This window comes from Lepidochelys olivacea (genome assembly GCF_965140295.1).
Source record: "Lepidochelys olivacea isolate rLepOli2 genome assembly, chromosome: 21".
NCBI lineage: Eukaryota > Metazoa > Chordata > Testudines > Cheloniidae > Lepidochelys > Lepidochelys olivacea.
This window is the reverse complement of record NC_140431.1, coordinates 9,718,833-9,738,100: the sequence shown is the minus strand read 5'-3', so window position 1 is coordinate 9,738,100 and position 19,268 is coordinate 9,718,833. Positions and strand designations below refer to the sequence as shown.

General features: G+C 55.3%; 1 protein-coding gene across 1 annotated transcript in view; it reads right to left on the bottom strand.

The window, feature by feature from the left end:
- Positions 1-19,268, bottom strand: part of ITPR3 (inositol 1,4,5-trisphosphate receptor type 3) — an 81,393-nt gene that overhangs the window by 21,616 nt on the left and 40,509 nt on the right. Inside the window, exons 14-34 of the mRNA XM_084611265.1 lie at positions 18,186-18,327; positions 17,206-17,367; positions 16,174-16,346; positions 15,182-15,301; positions 13,979-14,161; positions 12,925-13,176; positions 12,266-12,410; positions 11,763-11,910; positions 10,687-10,883; positions 10,309-10,438; positions 9,295-9,352; positions 8,837-9,002; positions 8,074-8,238; positions 6,592-6,660; positions 5,237-5,362; positions 4,351-4,473; positions 3,350-3,550; positions 2,418-2,669; positions 1,865-1,990; positions 1,199-1,324; positions 297-417 (exon numbers count right to left, since the gene is read on the bottom strand). Coding sequence (XP_084467391.1) covers positions 297-417; positions 1,199-1,324; positions 1,865-1,990; positions 2,418-2,669; positions 3,350-3,550; positions 4,351-4,473; positions 5,237-5,362; positions 6,592-6,660; positions 8,074-8,238; positions 8,837-9,002; positions 9,295-9,352; positions 10,309-10,438; positions 10,687-10,883; positions 11,763-11,910; positions 12,266-12,410; positions 12,925-13,176; positions 13,979-14,161; positions 15,182-15,301; positions 16,174-16,346; positions 17,206-17,367; positions 18,186-18,327 — 3,185 coding nt within the window. The remainder of the gene's footprint in view (positions 1-296; positions 418-1,198; positions 1,325-1,864; positions 1,991-2,417; positions 2,670-3,349; positions 3,551-4,350; positions 4,474-5,236; positions 5,363-6,591; positions 6,661-8,073; positions 8,239-8,836; positions 9,003-9,294; positions 9,353-10,308; positions 10,439-10,686; positions 10,884-11,762; positions 11,911-12,265; positions 12,411-12,924; positions 13,177-13,978; positions 14,162-15,181; positions 15,302-16,173; positions 16,347-17,205; positions 17,368-18,185; positions 18,328-19,268) is intronic.

Here is a 19,268-nt window from a genome sequence, read left to right as displayed (position 1 = left end):
CCCTCCTTTTCCAGAGGAGGAACTCTTAGGCACAGAGAGAATAAATAACATGTCCAAAAATCACATCGGAAAGTTTTGGGGGTTCAATTCCCAGCCCAGAGCATTCACCACTAAACCAGCCTCTCCCCTCTGTGACCCATCGCATTTATAGCCCTCCTCAAGAGTCAGACAGCAGCTGACGGGATGAGGGTCAAAGACTTAAGGGAAACCGGCACAAGTTCCAGCTTTATTTCAGGCCCCATCAGCTGCCAGAAATACCAGGAGTCTCCTGAGACACGGTCCCCTTAGCGCCTCACCAACCATGGCCAGGGTACGGATACAGGCCTCCACCGAGGTCTTGTGCTGCTGCTGTAGCCAGGAGCACTCCAGGAGCCTCATGGTGGACTGGAGGAGCTGCACGACAATGGTCTGGTGGGTCTGCAAGAGACAGGAGGCAGGTCCTTACCTGGGGCCATGGTGTGAGCTCTTATCAGACCCATCGCTGCTGCTGGTGCTTCTTACAGGCCTCTGCTAGGGCCCACACGCAGCCTGCCTCCTCTTTCAGTTCACACTGGGGTCTCCCCACCCCCCAAGCTCTGCTCCGGGTCTGAGGGACTGCTCCAGTTTGACCAGGTTGCAGTTCACTCCCTCCAGAAACCTGAGTGAGGGTGGTACCTTAGCCATCAACACAACCCAGTCAGGGGTCTGCCCTCTGTGAGACCCCTCCGGCCCCACTGGGCGCTGCCCCTCAATACCGCCCCGAGCTCTGCTGCCTGTGCCACAAACTCCACCAGCCCCGGCCCCCTTTGCCCTCCCTCGGCTTGTTTCTAAGTTTCCTCTCTGTGCACCGGGCCTGTGTCTCAGGTAGGGAAGGAAACCCCTCAGGAGGTGAAACTCAGCCGGTTTCCAGGTCTCCCAGCCCACTGCAGGGCAGGGCCCCTCCCCACATCAGTGCTCCTGCCATGCTAGAGGGAGGGTCTGGCCAGACCCCTGCCACACGCGGCCACTGTAGGTTGGGCCGGGTTTGGCTCTATGATCCAGAGACTTCCATCCCCAACAGCAACAGAACCGGTGGGATCCTGATGCTGAGGGTCATCGACTCTTGAGCCGCCTGCAGCTTCCAGGTCACAGACGGCACCTCTCCTGGCCTGGGCCACGTCAGGGGAGCTGGGGCCCTCAGTCTATTGCTGTGCTCGACTCTGGAAAGGGCCCTAGTTACCTGCAGGGAAGTGCTGTTCTCCGAGAAGGGGGAGCTGAAGAAGGCATTGATGGTGTCCAGCACCACGGTGAGCACGTACTTCTCCAGGGCGGGGTCCGTCAGACGCTTCTCTCGCTTCTTACACATCTGCAGGGAAGGAGACACCGGGTCGTTGCAGCCCGGGGGGTGGGCGCACACACTGGTACAAGTGCAACGCCGACGTGCACCCACCCAGCAGAGCTGCGAGGGCATCTCAGACACCCTGCGGGGCATGCCCTAGCCAGCACCTGCCCCCTGGGCTCCCAGGGGCCAGCTGTGCCCTGGAGAAGGCTCTGTACTGCTGCGGAGTGGATGTGTCCCCCAGTCCTGATGGCACAGCCGGGACAGCACGGCGTGGAGCAGCTCCTTGTTACGCCGAACACAGGTGCCACGTAGCACTGCCCCTGACCTGCCCATCCTGCTCCCAATGCTACAGCACGCTGGGCTCCAGCTATTTCTCCAGCTCCTTGGCTGGCTCCCCTCACCATGGTATCCGGCCTCCACCGCTGTTTCTAGGTTTCTGAGAAAGCTAGTGGAGCGTCCAGCAACTTTCGTCTCCTGGTGTCCACCCTCCCAAGGGAAGAGTTGTCAGTGGGAGCCTCCACCCCATTCCCCACCCCAAGATCCACTCCAGGCCCCGTCCCCCACCGTGGCCATGTCCAGGGTGAAGTTCTCGAAGAGCGTCCAGATGTGGTTGCTGGTGTAGATCTCCTTCATTTCCACCTCGGTGTCCACGTAGCAGTGGTTGACGAAGTTCACGTAGGCCATCTTCACCTGCAGGGGCAGAGGGGGACGGGCCCAGGGAGGGGAATTCAGTCCCTACACGAGGCCGTGGGAGAGCAGCAAGGCAAACACAGCCCCCAGCCTCCCTCCTGCCCTTTGAACTACGACTGCCCCCAGAGGGACCGAGGGGCACAAGAGGGGTTCAGCTCGAAGCACCGCAGCCAAATAACCACACGACCTCGGCGGCGGGAGCTCTGAACTCCCCAGCACAAATCCCGCTTTCCGCCAGGCAAGAGGTGGGACAAACCACAAGTCAGACCCCTTTCCCCAGCCTGCCTCATCCCCCCACTCTCCCCATTCTTGGGTGTGTTTCTCGCTCCCTCCTCTGGTCTCTCTCCAGTGCACCCACGGCTCTGAGTTCCCGGCCCATCTCCCTGGCTCTCTGAGTTGATGCCAGTGCCCTCCCCACCCCCAGTACCTCGGTGATGCAGTCCTCGTGCGTCACCACCTGCACAATGTCCTCCAGCGGCAGCAGGGATGTGCATTTGATCTCCGTGTAGACGTTCTTGCCCTCGGCACAGGCAGCCAGCAGGTCCACCAAGGAGATGTGGTACATGAGGGGGCTGTTCTCCTCCACCCCTTCCCGGGCCGCTGTCATCATCTCCAGCATGGTGGCCAGCGAGGCCTTGTCATTGTAGAAGACCACCACGTCGTCCCCGGCATTGGTGAGCTGTGGGGAAGGAGCAAAGGTCATGGATCTGTGGCGGGGGGATGGAAAAGCCTTGAAAGGCAACAGCCAGCTTCCCCCCTTCCAAAGGGGCCACTCAGGGATTAAAGGACAGTGCATTTACAATGGAAATAGGGCATTTTCCAACACAGCGCAGAAATTCCCAACCTATGGAACTCCCCGTTGCAGGATATTTCTAAGGCAAGCAGCTTAAAAACAGTCTAGGTGTGAAGGCCAGTATTCTTAAAAACTGCCACTGGCTTTGGGAGCCCAACATGAGACATGTTAGGCCTGATTGTCAAAGGTGAAAATTCAGCTGCATGAGTCTGCCCACGCAATGGTGGGAATGGTGCAAGCAACGACTGCGAGCACGGGGGTTAGCAAGGTTTCAGATGTAGTGCGGACAGCGCCTTCTCTGGGTAGGAACAATCTCTCCTCAGGCTGGGATGAAATTAGAAGGGTTCTTGTCCTGCTTTCTACATCTCCTCCAAAGGATGCGGCTTCCAAAAGTGCAGTGCCCCCTAGCAACCAGCTGGGGCCCTGGGATCTGCACAGGCGTCCCTCCTGAGCCCCCACCCTGCTCCCCGAGACAGCCCTGCTTCTTTGACTGGGTCTGTCTATACTCCTTAACACCCCCCCACACACCCCACACACACACCCCCCCAAGGGGAGGGGGCTCTCACCTCCGTCATGATCATGTCCTGGCACTTCTTGACGTACTTGCCCTCCGCCTTGATGATGCTGTGCAGGAAGTCGAGGTACTGCACGTGGCGGCCATGCGTGGCCAGGCAGTGGACGAAGTGCTGAAGCACCGTCTCGTTAATCTCCGAGCACAGCTGGTAGTTGTTCAGGAAGATGTGCTGCATCGTCTCGGCCTCCAGGAGCTGCGGGGGGGGAACAGCACCTGCGTGAGGCTGAGGGGCTACGCAGAGCCCCCAAACACCCAGGTACACTCCCAGCTCCCCCCCCCACTTGCTCTCCTTCTTGCAGGTATGCCTCTTCCCTTCTTTTGGGTCTCTCTCTCCTTTGTCCATGCTCTCCAAACACCCCTCCCTGCTCCTGGACCATTATCCTGAACCCCTAAACCCCCACCCACTGGGCCTTCACAACCCTTAGCCAAGCAACCCCCTGACCATCCTGCAGGGTTGCGTAGAACTTTCCTCCTTCCCTGTTCTGTTGGGGGGGGTGTGTGTGAAGGGGTGCTTTGCCACCCTCTAGCAATCTCCGTATTTATTTGTTGGCTTTTCTGTCAGCTTTGCTAGCATCTGAGCCTCCCAGATATTAGTGACTTTGCCTCACAACACCTTTGTGAGGCTGGGCCACATCCCCATCCCCATTTTACAGGTGGGGAAACTGAGGCACGGGGCGGTGAAGTGACTTGCCCGAGGTCATACAGCAAATGAGGGGCTGAGCCAATAATTGAAACCGGGTCTTCTAAGCCCCAGTCTAGTGCCTTTATCGCAAGGCCACTCTTGTAGAGAGCAAGCACTATCATGTGAAATGTTAGTGAACTATCCAGGACTGGCCAGCGGGGTAGAGGGACCAGGGTGGCCTAGATGACCTACCAGAATCGGTCTCTTCCATCTCTATTGTCTATGAATTCCCATCTATCCCCCAGCCCACTCCTCTGGTTCCATGTTGAGCTCTCCTGAGGGGAGGCGGGGGGAGAGGCCTCCTCTCTTACCCCAGGGGTGAGGAACAAGTTGAGATGTTTGTGCAGAAGGGCCTGGTTTCCTTGGTTCCCAGCGCAGAACTTCTGTAGGAACTGGTGGGTGTATCTCAGAATCTCCAGCATCTTTGCATCACCCTGAGCAAAGGGGGAGCAGAGAAGAATGTGAGTTCTTGGAGGAGGTGTCTGAGGAATTCTACCCAGAAGACATCCTAAGCCATGAGAAGCACAAGGACGCCCCTCCCAAGATGGCATTTCCTAGGATCACATTGTGGCACATCAAAGAACAAATCAATTGGGTTCGACGGCACCGAGAAGGTTTCTGCATCCACAGCTGGGTCAAGGAAGAAATCTCACCCCCTGGACACTATTGTGCAGACAGGCGCATTGGACCCGGGCTGAGGCATGCTGCTATAGACTGCATACCGTCCTGGATGGCTCCTCGGTCCATTCCTGTCTGTCAGAACTGACGTTATGCCATAAGACCCTGACCTCTCAAGGTCCCTTCCAGTCCTACTATTAGTAATTGCTGCATACAGACCTTTCCCCACAATGCACTTTGTAAGAGTGGGTAAGAGTTTTTTATCCCCATTTTACAGAGAAGGGCACTGAGGCCTGGGCAGATGAAGTGACTTGCCCGCGGTCGTGCAGTGAGTCAGTGGCCAAGCTGAGAAGAGAACCCAGGAGTCCCAGCAGCCAGTCTGCTGCTCTAGCTACTAGACACGCTGCCTCCGGGCATCCGGTATGTAGGAAACCACTGGCAAACCCAGAGCTGCATGGACTGAACGACTGACCCCCGCGCGGAGATATCCCAGCTGCTTGAACATGCGCTGGGGCTGCTGCCTTCGACTCCCATCCAGCCCAGCCCAGCCCCGCCCCGCCCTGTTTCCCACTCACCCACCTTCTCATAGGGGATCTGCAGCAGATCCAGCATCACTTTGTGGGCGTCCATGTTCTTCATCAGGCGCTGCTGCTTCTTGCGCACCTGCTCACCCACCCCACACATTTTATTGAGCCGCTCCAGGATCTGGAGAGAGAACCCCGCCCCCAGGGCACAAGAGAAGAGGAATAAGCGTTAGAACACACACACACACACACACGGCAGGACGCAGCCCTACACTGGCCCCAACGAGGCGGGCTGCCAGGCATGAACAGGGCCGTCCTAATCCCTGGATTCTAGGGTTCGGACCCTGGGTGCTCTCTAGCCAAGCTGCCAGGGGGCAGCCTGTCTGGGAACAGGTTGCAGATACATTCCATCCCCCAGGAGATCAAAGGCACGGTTCTCCTCCGGCCACCTCCTCTGAACCCAGCTTCCACAAGTGGGAGGCCAGCCTTGGCTGACGGAGTACGCTGCTCTCAGTTTCCCTGGTGTAAACCCAGAGCCACTCCACTGAGCACCGTGGAGTAAATGCTGCGTTTACATCGGTGTAGCCTGAGAATCTGGCCTGTGATCCTCCATGTTGCCAAATGGAAGGTGTCGCATTACGTATGGGCAGCTGCGATCTCACTTTTCCCCCTGCACCAACATCTGCAGCCCCAGCTGGCAGGCTGCACAGCCAGGCCCTGCCTTGCATTCATGACCCTTCAGGCTGGAAAAGATTAGGATGTCACGCACCAGCATTTACTGCCCTGGCTGCAGAATGTCAGCTGGGATTGTCCTGGAAGCCTTGCAAAATGTTGGGTCAAGTTTCTCCCAGGCGTACGCACTTAAAGTCACTGGGCTGCGTGGGTGAGACAGAGGGGAGAACAGGCCCCTTTGTGTCCAACTACAAGGGAGAGTCAATTCCATCACGCAACTCACCAAGCAGAATAGCAAAAATTAGCATAGGCCTCAATCAACTGAGAAACCCTCAAGTCCAGCAACATGACTCTGGGTCTCATTCATAAATCCTTGTGTCCCTCCTTGTGCAGAGTGAGAGTCCTGTGTGTCATTCACAAATCCTCACCTCTGTCCCCTAGCACAAGTCCTGCCTTTGCCTTTTATTGCACAGGGTTTGATGACTTCATAGGGCTCCCCCTGCACTAAGCTTTTAAATGTAAGCCCGAGTCTCACATGTCTTTGCACGCAAGCTGCCAGCTCCACCCCTGACTTCTCACAAGTCCCTTACCCATGGTGCAAGACGCTGTATGTAACACCATGAAGACCACTCCAGTCCAATGTTCCCCACTGACCTGGCTAGGTCAGGCAGTCCCACTGCACAGCTGGCTGGTGCTATGTGATGTTACCAGAGACAATATTTATTCGCTGTTACTTACCCCTTTGACTATCTTGTAATTCTCGCTGCTCTTCTCTTCAGGGGTACTGACCTCCTCATCTGCAGCGTGCTACAAAGGGAAGGAAAGAGAGGAACATCTCTCGGTACAAAAAGAGAAAACCCAATAATAATGGGTAGGTGTCCCATATTGACTGAGTGCATGGCTCCTCAGCATGGGATAGAATTTCTAGACCCCATTCATGACGGCTTCTTGGAGCAGCTAGTCCTGGTACCCACAAGGGGAGAGGCAATTCTTGATTTAGTCCCAAGTGGAGCACAGGATCTCAAGCAAGAAGTGAATATCGCTGAACTGCTTGGTAAGAGTGACCACAATGTAATTAAATTTAACATTCCTGTCAGGGGTAAAATACCAAAGAACCCCACCGCAGTAGCATTTAACTTCAAAAAGGGAGAACTACACAAAAATGAGGAAGCTAGTTAAACGGAAATGAAAACGAAGAGTCACAAGAGTGAAATGCCTGCAAGATGCATGGAAGCTATTTAAAAACACCACAATAGAGGCACAAACTAAATGTATACCTCAAATTAAAAAAAAACAGTAAGAGGACCAAAACCAAAATGCCACCCTGGCTAAACAACAGAGTAAAAGAGGCAATTAGTGGCAAAAAGATATTCTTTAAAAAGTGGGAATCAAATCCTACTGAGGAATACATAAAGGAGCTGGCAAGTCAAGTGGCAGGCCAAAAAAAGCATCTGAAGAGCAACTAGCAAAAGACACAAAAGCGAACAGCAAGAAAAATTTTAAATACAACAGAAGCAGGAAGCCTGTCAGACAATGATGGGGCCCCTGGACGAACAAGGTGCTAAAGAAGCACTCAAGGAAGAGAATGTTGTTGTGGAGAACTAAATGAATTCTTCGCATATGAATTCACTGAAGAGGATGTGGGGGAGATTCCCACACCTGAGCCATTCTTTTTAGGTGACAGACCTGAAGAACTGTCCCAGATTGAGGTATCCATATAAGAGGTATTGGAACAAATCGATAAATGAAAGAGTAATGTCACGCTAATTTTTATAAAAGACTCCAGAGGCAAACCTGGCAATTACAGGCTAACTTCAGTACCAGGCAAATTGATTGAAACTACAGTAAAGAACAGACACACAGATGAACACAATATGTTGGGGAAGAGTCAACTTAGCTTCTGTACAGGGAAATCATCCCTCACCAGTCTATTAGAATTTGTTGAGGGTGTCAACAAGCACGTGGACAAGAGTGAGCCAGGGTAGTTGGACCTTCAGCAAGCCTCGGACAAGGTTCCATACCTGCCCGTTTCCCCAGGAGCAGCTGCCTTCCTGCACTGAATGCCTCACTAACACCCACCTCTGGCATGCCCAATTCAGGGGGCTGAACCGAGAGAGAATATCCTTCCGTCACTGGCCTGAGCTGGATTTGAACCAATGGCACAGGGGTGTCTGTATCCAGCCCATCCCCTGCAATCTGGAGAGCTGCTCAGGTTCTTACCTCTTTCTTCTCCTTCTTGGCCCCTTCCCCTGCATCCTCCCCCTTGGGGCTGCCCTTCTTGTCCACCCAGAGTTCAGATTTCTCCACCATCATGCGCAGCTTGTCGAGCTCAGCCTTTATCACCTTGTAATTCTCAACATCCTGAGCCGAGATCAGGAGCTGGACCTGCAATGCGAGGAGAACCTCAGCCCCTTCTGCTCACCGAGGACCCGGTGTGCAATGAAAAGCCAAGCGTGGGTGTCCATCCGCCTTCTCCTCACTCAGCTCTCTGCTTCCCCCACCTTCAGTCCAGAAGACTCAGGGGCAGCTGTGGCTGAAACAGCTGATTAAAAGCTACTTTTATGGCATTATCAGGCCTGGGTGTGATGTTGTTACCCAACCCTGAGCATCCACCTCCCACAGATGAGGCTCTCAAGACCACTTAGACTTGATTCCTGCCGGGCATGGCCAGGATCTGCAGCAACCCTACCAGAGCAGTTTAAGGAAGGAGCTGCACCAATGGGACTCCCTTAGCTGGCACAGATCTGGCCATTCCACCATGCACCTTTTCTTGGTGCCAAACGCTGTGGACATGCACCAGCTAGCCGCTGGACTGACCTCACCCGCTCATTTCCACACCGCATTTGCTCCCTGCCAGCCTGGCTGGATTTAGACTCACACCTAGCGTAACCTATTTACAACCCCCTCAGCCAACTGCACCCCAGGTGTGGGCCAGGACTTGCGAGAGGGTCTGGGACACCTGGACTGCCCCCAGCCGTGTTACCTGTTTAAAGGTGTGCAGCACCTCCTGCCGCTGGCTGAAGTGTTTGAAGAGGAGCTGGAGGGAGCCGGAGACAAGCGGGGGATAGTTGTGCATCGTCAGGTGGATCAGCACACGGAGAAACATCCTCCCTCCTTCATCATCCACCTCTAACATGCTGCTCGACTTCCTGAAGCCAAGGGGAAAGCCCACGCCGTGAGTAACAATCCGCTCCTCAGGCCACAGTCCTCAGCAGCAATAAGGACTCCCTCTGGCTTTGTGCTGGCCCATTCCACTCCTGATGGCTGATAAGGGGCTCCTATGGTAGCCTTTATGGTAGCCCCAGGCCACCCACATTCTCTGCCCCCTGAGGCTTTCAGCCACCAGCAATCCACCTCTTCATAGGAGAGCAGGACTTATCTACAGGGAATAGCAAAGGACAGATTCACTTTCCGCTGGAAAGAAGGGACTGAGGCACTTACCCGACCCCGAACATGGCCTCTGCCTGCTCCCCTATTCTGTCCAAGTTCATTGCTGCATCTGAAAGGAGAGAAACCAAAGGGGCCATAAGCAGGGAGTTCAACCCCGCCCCAATGGAAGGTGACAACGAAACTTCTAGGGAACTCCTAGGGAAACAGTCTCAACTCCCAATCCAGGGAGGGGAAAGGGGTTTCCTGCCCTGCTGAACTCTGGATGGACTGGGCTATCTCTAGGTCGTCACAAGGTTGTTCATCAAGGGGTACCTGAGCATTCACCACCGTATCCGCAGATTCTTGACCTCCCCTGCCTTTAAGCACCTCCCTCGGTAGTTCTCTGCTGAGCCACTGGCCTCTTCTACGTACACACACGTCCTGCTGCTATTTCATGGTGAGGAAGGAGCATATGGGAAGTGGGGAGTAGGGTGACCAGAGAGCAAATGTGAAAAATTGGGACAGGGGGTGGGGGAGTAATAGGAGCCTATATAAGAAAAAGACCCAAAAATTGGGACTGTCCCTATAAAATCGGGACATCTGGTCACCTTAGCGGGGAGGAAGGTGTCACCACCTTTAACCTTGAGCTTAACTGTGGCAAAGGGAAAAGCTCACAACAACAGAAGGGGAGTGGGGAGCAAATCGGCAAAAGGAAAGAGAAGCCAGGGAAGGAAGATGCAGACCTTTATTACTGAGCTGATACTAGGTACCACGGGGAGAGACACCTTAGAAACACCAGAGTGAAAGTGTCTGTGTCCCTAATTTCCTTCAACCTCCATCTCCTCCAAGCAAAAGCCTCCCAAACCATTGCTGGGCCCTGGCACCAAATAATCAAATCCAGGTCCAACCCAGCCCATTCAATGCAGCATGTATCCCTCTCCATCTGCTAAGAAAGTTTATCAGAGCCATACAGTGTGTTCCCAATAATCAGCTGGTATTTAACATGCCATATGGGGCCCTTTAAATCTAAGCTGCACTGGAGACTGGAACTGCTGTAAAGAGCAAAAGGGATGGAGAGACAGTTACTTGTGGAGTCGAAGGCTGGAGCTGTCCCATCCGCGCTGCTGTCCTGCATGGGGTAGACTTCTATGAACTCCTTCTTGAAGACGGAGAGCAGGTAGGAGATCCTGTAGTCCAGCCGCACGTTCAGGATGAACTGGGGAGCAGCATGGGCAGAAGGAGTGTAGAAGTGAATCCCCCACCATGGAAACCACCCTCTTCACACTGCTGCAGCTTCCCGCCCCGTCCCCACCTTCCCTTCTGAACACCCCAGCCCTGCATTAACCAGAGGCCAGCGGCACTGGTCTATAGCAGAAGTCCACGGGAATCTGCAGCTTCCTCATTTCATTTGTTCCCTCCCTCTGAGCTTCATGCACCAGCTTTTCCATCACCGGGGGCTCCCACCTGCAAGATCTCCAAGATCTTCAGCTTGGTCTCCATCACAACAATGTTTTCATTCTCTATGGTCCTCTCCCGGTCCGTGGGCTCAGAGGCCACCACGGTGCTGAGGCTTGGGACACTGAAGACGGACTGTTTCCGGCTCAGGACCATGGTGGACATCATCTGGCCAACACCCTGGATGGACTTCCGCACGTTCTTCCCTAGGGAAGCAGCCAAGGTTGGCAAGAGGCTAATGTGTGAGGCCAGCTTTAATACACTGAGGGGGGCTAGAACTGGGCTTCCAAGTCCACCTTGCGGCTGGCATAAGGACCCACCCAAACTTCCACCAAACTGGAAACTGCTTTAATTTTATTGGAGGATAAATGGGGAGGCTGATTATTCACCTGGCGTGTCCCTGCATTTCTTACTTACTATTGCTGGCCAAATTCCGAGCTCCTCCCCCAGAATCTGAGAGAGGCCAAGCTCTTGCTAACCCCTGTCTCTCAGGCTTAGTCTACACTACAGAGTTAGGTTGACATAAGGCATGTCGTCAGTGTCTCCACTACAGCCTTGCGCCCACCAATATAATTGCCCTACTACGCCAACGTCATAACTCCATCTCCAGGAGAGGCGTAGGGTTTATGTCGATGCAGTTAGGGCGAAGCAGAGTCTATGTAGACACTGTGTTCCTTACATTGGCTGTTATTCTTGTCAATTACATGCCTCTGTTGGAGCCATGAAATTGACAAGAAAGCCAGCTCCCTGCCCCAGCGGGTCTCTGCTCCAAGCCAGGCTGCCACCCAGGCTCCCAGCTTTGGCTGCCGCCCGGGCTCCCCACTGCCTACTGGGAGCCCTGTTGCCCACCATGGTCCTGGCTCCCTGCACTGGGAGCACCAGTGCGGATCTACCCATCGGAGGCGAGAAGCCCCGGGCGACCTCCCCCCTGCTCCCGGCTGTGAGCGCAGAGGCGAGAAGCCCCAGGTAGCTGCCCCACCCCACACTTCCAGAGACAGTCAGGCCCACCAGTTTCAGCTGAGGTCATCAATGAATTGAGACCGTTCAGGGAAGCAGGTGCTTACAGGCCAGCCATGGAGCCTTACCCGCCATATCCTCATTGTACATGGACTGCATCATGAGCTGAGGGTTCTGGACACAGTCTATGATACCCAGCAGAGTGCGTGTCAGGCGTAGCAGCTCACTGAAGCTGTAGAAGCCAAAGTAGATGAGGTTGTGGGCGAGACTGACGACCTGCAGGAAGGACAGAAAGACTCCAGTTCTCTCCCACACCCCATGAGCAGACAAGGAATACAACCATACAGGGTAAGGACTCCCACGATGGCTGCCCAGTCTGCAGTGGCAATTGGCCATTCCAAGATGGCGGCCCAGTTTGCGCCAAGACTTGGCAGTTCCAAGATGGCCACCCATGGTGTGACCAGAAACTGGCCGCCAAGTTTTCGCAGGGCCCCTGTACAGCAGTGAGACGTGGCCTCCTTGCCTCTTCGAGGGAATAAGGCCCAGGCTGTGCTGAAATGCCCCCACTCGGGATTGCTTCAAAGCACTGATGAATGCCCCCTCCCCGGCAGGGCCAGAGCAGGCTTCTCACCTCAAAGGTGAGCTTGTTCTTCTCCTCGTTGGCGAACGGCACCGCCTCGCTCACCACGTTGTTGAGATAATCCTCCACGAACTCCATGGTGCTGGCGAACTTGTTCTTCTTGTCATCCCGGGAGTCGTTCAGGTTGGAGTCGTAGCTGCAAAGGGGAGGAGAGGCGCAGTGAGCCAGCAGGAGATGGGCCAAGTCTCTCTCAACGCCCTAGCCCTTCAAGTGCCTCTCCCGCGGAGGAGGAGCCCCTGCCTGGCTCTCCAGAAGGGCAGCACGTCGTGCCAGATGCAGTTCTCTGCATCGGATGGACAGGCCCGGAGGTCAGCGTCCTCTCCCCACAAAACCCCTGCCTGGCAGCAGCAAGGGCGAGTGTCCCAGTGACCCTGGCCTCGAAAGAGAGAGAGAGAGAGGAGAGCTCAGTCTCCAAAGCTCATTTCGTCACTGGCCTTGAGGACTGATCAGTTTTTTTTAAGGCTTTGCCCGTGAGGAGACCTGGCTAAGACCTGCCAGACCCATTCCACATGTGCCTCCCGCCTGCCTTCACTATGGCCATTTGGTCATTAATGACACAAATTGGATCTGAGCCAGGGATCTCTAGGGCGGGATGGGCTGGAATCCCCCATGCCACCCCCTTCACGGTGAGAAGCACCGGTTTGCCTCACTCTTTGATGGTGATGGCGGTGGGGATCTCCGTCCACAGCCGCGCAAACTTGACGGGCATCACCAACTCCTGGGGGTCCCGGTCTACATGCACGTGCAGCATGAGGTGGCAGAAGGAGGCCCGGAGGTCAAAGGGCAGCATCTCATCCGCCATGCAGAGGAAGATGAGTTCCACCCCCAGCTGCTTGGAGATCTCTTTGATCGCCAGGTACTGGCGGTCCAGGCACATGCGGGCAAACAGCTTCAGTTGATACCTGTTCGGGGATGAGAACGAGGGAGGAAGACACACAGAGACGGAGACGGGGGAAGAGATGAAAGGAGAAGGCGAGATGGATGGAGAGAGGGAGGGGATCTGTATTAGATCATTTGTGGAAGTGACAGACATCATCCCGCCCCTCTGCCGAGGGAACAAGACCCCGCTTCATGCCCAGCCGGTGCCCCTTGGGTAGCTGGTGAGGGCCTAACGGGGTGAGCAAGAAAGCTGGAGAGAGGTGGCTGGGCCAGGGGGCTGCTCTCCGAGCCCGCACAGCCAAGCTCTGTGAACGGAAACAAAGGCGCAGCTGTGCTCCCGTCGCTGAACTCCCACTGACTCCAGCAGCAACACATGCCCCATGGTGGCTGGCTGAGTGAGGGGGGGCCCCCACAAACATGCTCCTCTTCTGTTTCCCCTTCACCCGCACCCAGCCAGTGTCCCATGGGCACACCCCCTCAGCAGGGCTCCTTCAGAGCATGCTCGCCTTCACATTAGCGGAGCAGGTGGGTTACGTCCCCCACTGCCAGACAGGGAGATCGGCCGGACGGTCACCTCCCTGGCTCATCCCAGTGCCTGGGCGGGGGGGAAACTGGGCTGGCCCAGGAGTGGCTGAGCATGTGGAGACATGCCGAGGGCAGGGACAGCACTCACAGAGCCCAGCATCGGTTCCCTTGATGCGGAGTTCCAGTCCCTGGTGAACTCCCCCGAAAAGTCCAGCTCAGCCAGGGGTGGGATTTACTGTCCAATCCTCACGTTGTCCCCATCGGACACCCAGGAGGGTCGGGGAGGCCACATGGCGTTACCTGTAGTAACTCAGGACGTTCTCATCATGAGCGTTGCCCGCCCGCGCCTCCTGTGCCAGCTGCCGGATGCTTTTCTCTTGGGAGTCGTTGTTCTTGTCACTCCAGGTCAGCCAGACCTCCTCCTCGGAGTACTCGATGCTCAGGTATTCGTGGGTCTGGGACATCTCCTTTACTGGCCTCAGCCTACAATCACACCGCCACGTTCAACAGGGGTCCTTACTCCCCATTGTACGGATGGGGAAACCGAGGCACGGCGAGGTAACGGGACTCGCCCAAAGTCACATAAGGAGTCAGGATTTCAGACTCCCCAGGCCTGGGCTCTGACCATTTGACTACGCTACCTCCCATCTCACACAGGGCAGAGGAATAACCACAAAGGAAAGAAAACTCGTTGCGCTGGGAAGATCCTCTCCTAGACTGCTGATCAGGGAGCGGACCCAAGGGAGCAGAAGGCTGAGCCCAGAGAATCCACCTGTCCCAGACTGATGCTGGGCCCAGATGCTGGGAACTGTGGCGTGGGCAAGCTGAAGAAAGCCGATATTTCATACTGTGTCTTAGGCACTAATTTCAGGAGGCTCCCCGTAACAATGGTCCAGATCCATCCCTCTAGATGTTGGCCCCATCACAGTAGTATCTGAGCGCCTCACCATCTCTAATGGGTTCACCCTCACAACCCTGCTGTGAGGCTGGGCAGGGCTATTCTCCCCATGCTACAGAAGGGCAACTGAGGCACAGGGTAGATTAAGTGACTTACCCAAGGTCACCCAGGGAGTCGGTGGAAGAGCAGGGAATTGAGCCTGGGTGAGTATCCTAGCCCATCCTTCCTCACCAGAAAGGGGGTATTATCCCACTGGACAGATGGGGAATTGGGGCACAGAGCGAGTCAATGATGTGCCCAAGGAATTGAACCCAAACCTCCTGAGTCCCTGGCCAGGGCCTTAATCACTAGACCAACCTTTCTCTACCCCCTTGAAATCAATGGAGCAATGCCAATTTCCACCAACTGAGGCGCTGGCCCTGAAGATTGATGGGATGCGGTAAGATGGCCCTGAAGCCTCATACCACCCTATGGATTGACCGGGGTGAGGAGGGGGAGGGTATTCCCATGACTCTCCCCACTCCACACACAATGCTACAGTCCCGCACAGGGGGGGGTGGGGAAGGGCCCAGCACTCAGGGCCAAGCGGCCCCTGGGATACTCACTCCGTTTTAATCAGGATGTCGCTGTTCTTGGGGTCCAGCACGCACTTGCAGATCAGCTCCTGGGTGACAGGGATGGCGATGTGGTTGGACACACACAGGTCCGAGAGGTAATCTAAGAACCTGGGGCGAGCACAAGAGAGCCACAACTCACGGTCAGATGGGGCGGGGGGCTGGCTTGAAGGGGAAGGGCGCCCCAGTGGATGCTCTGGCCTCTCTCTCTCAGCTATTGTCTTCCCATGAACCTGGACCGGGGTTGCAGACCTTATGGAGCTGTTGGCCTGGCACACCAGGATAGGTCTTTGAGGCTTGAAGAGCGCATGCTCCCAACTGGTGAGAAATCCTGTTCTGGCATTCACACCTGGGAGGGTCCTCCTGCTCGAGCAGCAGGCTCAGCCCAATCTAGCCTTCAGCTGATGCTCCACGTTAGAGGGCGCCTGCCCTCTGTCTGAGTCTCCACCTCCCCAGGCCCCACGACTCTGCTCTCGTATGGCGCAGTTCTGCTTTTACCGCGCCAAGATCTGCAGCATCCGATGTCCCATCCCCTGACAGCATGAGCCACCCAGCGGGGCACTGCCAGCCACTGCGATCCTCCTGGGAGATATCTGCCCTCTTACACCACGAACACCCTGGAAGGTGCTTCCACTCCTCTGATACTCCTGGCCTCTGCAGTTCTGCCCCCGCAGGGCTCCGTTAGCCTCTCCGATCCCTCCAGGCCTTTGCAAGGCCTGCTACTTTCTCCACTACCCCAGCCTCTGGATTCCTCCTGTTCCCTGCGTGACTCCCTCTCCAGGGCACTGCTAGTCCCTGCTCTCGAAACCCCAAACATACCGCCCCCTTCACCAGCACAGTCCCTCTGCTGGCCAGCAACCTTTACGGCTGCAACACAGCAATATTCAGCTGGTTGGACACGACAGTCTTCAAACACCAGTGCACCGGGGTCCATCGCTCAGTGCACAGACTGCGAGACAGCAGCCAGGTTGCACGGCACGCACCTGGGCTCCCGGTTCTTGCGCACCAGGCTGACGAAGGTCTCCACCTCGGTCTTGGTGATGTGCTTCTCCAGCAGCTTGCGGTTGTTGTGCAGGAGGGCGGTGATGGTGTCCTCTGCCAGGATGTCGTAGCCGATCTGGGACTGCATCATGCCGAACTGCTTGGCGATATGTTCCTGGAAGAGCGGGGCAGAGATCAGGTGGGGGCAGGGGCAGAGCAGTTAGCAGGGGCCAGGGCTAGTACTGGGTGCCAATGGTGACCGCAAAATACACCCCCAGCATGAGGGACAAGTAGGGTGAGCGACATCTGGAATCTGTGCTCTGACACCAACTGAGGTGCCTGTCCAATGCAGAGACCCAGTGCCCGCAGACCCAACCTCTGGGGAAGATATCCAGGTTCCCCACTGGCTGATTATGGTTGGGTGTGGGCTCGGGTCCCACCCTCCACCCAGGTCCTGCTGCTGCCCTCAGGGCCACTCTCTGCTTCCGACACCTATCTCCTTCAAGGGCTTCCCCCCATAAGCCCTGCTCGCTGTCTGGCCAGCTGTGGAGAGAAGGATCCCCGCCCAGGGCTTCCCCATCAGCGTCAGTGTTAAATGGTGGCCAAGAGGAAGATCCAAGCTCCGGAGAGAGAGGACAAGGTTCCTGCCTGCCTTGGGGACAGCAGAGCTGGCGTGTGGTGAGGAGGCCAGGGGCCTGGAAACTCTGTCACTTCATGGCCCAAGTAGCTGACAACTCCAGTGGGAAGACAGGGAATTATCCGTATGGGAGATTCTGCTAGAGCAGCTGGAGTGCACGGGAGTCCTAAAGCCCACAGCCTGCTAGCCAAATCAGCAACACGTGCATGTGCGTTCCTGGAGAGCAGACGGAGATGGCTTGCTCCCTTTTTGTGATATGAACGTACAGTGCCTAGCACAACGGTGCCATGATCCCTGATTAGGGCCTCAAGGTGTTCCGCAATACAGATGACAGTGTATCACGTGGGGCCAGGAGCTCTGGCCAGGACGACCCGGCCGCCCTGCCACACGGACCCACCTGGTTCTTGCGATAGTCATCCTGGGAGTGCCGCAGCACCCGGTAGCAGAGGCGGAACATGTACTGATAGGGAGCGTTCTTCTGATCCGACAGCTCCTCCAGCCGCACCAGGGGGCCTTCCCCTCCCTTTTCCTTGAACGGAGCTTTCAGGATCCCGAAGATCTAATCGAACACAAAAGGGGGAAGCCGGAGGGAGTCAGATTCCAAGCTGCCCTCCGCAAATCTGCGTTCAGCGCTGCAGCTGAGTCCTCTCTGTTTAGTTACAGGTATTTCTATGGTGCTCGTTCCCTAGCAGGTGAGATAAGGGAGGCCTGCAGGCAGAGCCTGGTTAAACCACCCCTGCTGCTAACTCAAGGCCGTCCATGGTAGTTCAAGGGATGCAGTGGGTCCCCTCTGGAGGCCTCAACTCTGATCACAAGCAGAATGAATTGGACCGTCTCACGTAAGGCCTGCGTGGAGATTTTGTGACCTCAAATAAAGCACCCTACATTTCACTGGGCTCAAAAGGAACCCAAGGCTGGAATAAGAGCAGGGGCTGCAGGTCTCGTTTGATGAGTGTCAGCAGAGCTGCCTGTGGGGCACAGACTGATAGCCGTGGGGAGCTGCAGGTCAGGACTGATCGGCATCCGAGATGGAAGAGGACAGCTTTCATGACACCAGCACCAAGTATGCCTGTCCTCTGGTCAATTTCTAAGAGCCCCTTATTTTAATGACCTTTCAATTGACCAAATTTGCCCCTCACCCCCAACTATGTATAGCTTCTAACAATAACTCTATAAAAATGCCCCTGAAGAATACAAGCTGGCTTCACAGACGCACAGTCCACAATTCTCCAGTCTCTCTCTGACCAGCCTGTCCCCAAATTCCCGTTCCCCAGCCCACGTTTTCCCCACGGCTCAGTGAGGGTTCAGTGGCTGAATCACTTTGGTTCAAACCCAAATCCTTGTCCCTGTGTGTCCCTCCTCTCCCATCCTGCTCACCTGTTTCAGGATGTTCTGCTCCCGCATGAGTTTCTGCCTCTCCCGGTTGGGTTTGGTCACCATGATGTCCAACACATTCTGCCCGTTGTTGGGAACGTCGCTGACGAAAAACACCAGGTCCTCCAGCAGCTGGATCACAAACCTGCAAAGCGGGCAGCACGCAACATCATTATTGGCAGCGGGTGCATCCATGCCACCTGGGACCTCAGCAATGGGAGGGTTAATAACCAGAGAGCAGCCTAGAACCGCTCCTAGTCTCCAAACCAACCCCCAATGTTGGGTGGTTCATACAAAACTAATGAGACCCAAGTTGGGTTTTGAGGAACTTATGCAGTATGTAGAACATGTATCGGGCCTCTGTGCAGGAGAGAATTTGACCCCCATAATGTCCATGGGGAATTTATTCCCTGACCTCTTAGAGCTTGGTTTATGCCCTGAAGCATGAGGGTTTAGACCCCTTATAATTGTGTAGAATCAGAAAAAGAATTAGATAAGTTCCTGGAGGATAGGTCCATCAATGGCTATTAACCAAGATGGTCATGGATGCAACCTCATGCTTTGGGTGTCCCTAGCCTTTGACTGCCAGAAGCTGGGAATAGGCGACAGAGGATGGATCCCTTGATCATTACCTGTTCTGTTCATTCCCTCTGGGGCACCTGGCATTGGCCACTGTTGGCAGACAGGTTACTGGGCTAGATGGACCTTTGGTCTGACCCAGTCTGGCCGTTCTTATGTTCTCATGTGTATTCAAACTAAAAGTACATAAAGAATTTGGCTTGGACAACAGGACTAATATCCTCACACTTGTGAACAGTCAAGAGTTTGATCATCATGAGTGGTCAGAACCCTGGTTCTCTTCCACAAGACAAAGCCCTTCAGGCAAGTCTCTGGCGCACCGTAGCCCAAGGGACTCAGCTTGTCTTCTGGTGGAGGGGTGGCAAAGGGGAAGTGGCTTAGTCTATCTGCGTCACCGTATCGCTGTGTTTTGCTTAGGAAATGCCAAGAACCCACCCGCCTATAAATAACACCACGACTAACTAACCTGGCGCTATCTCAGGGCCACCTCCCAGCTCCTCATTTATT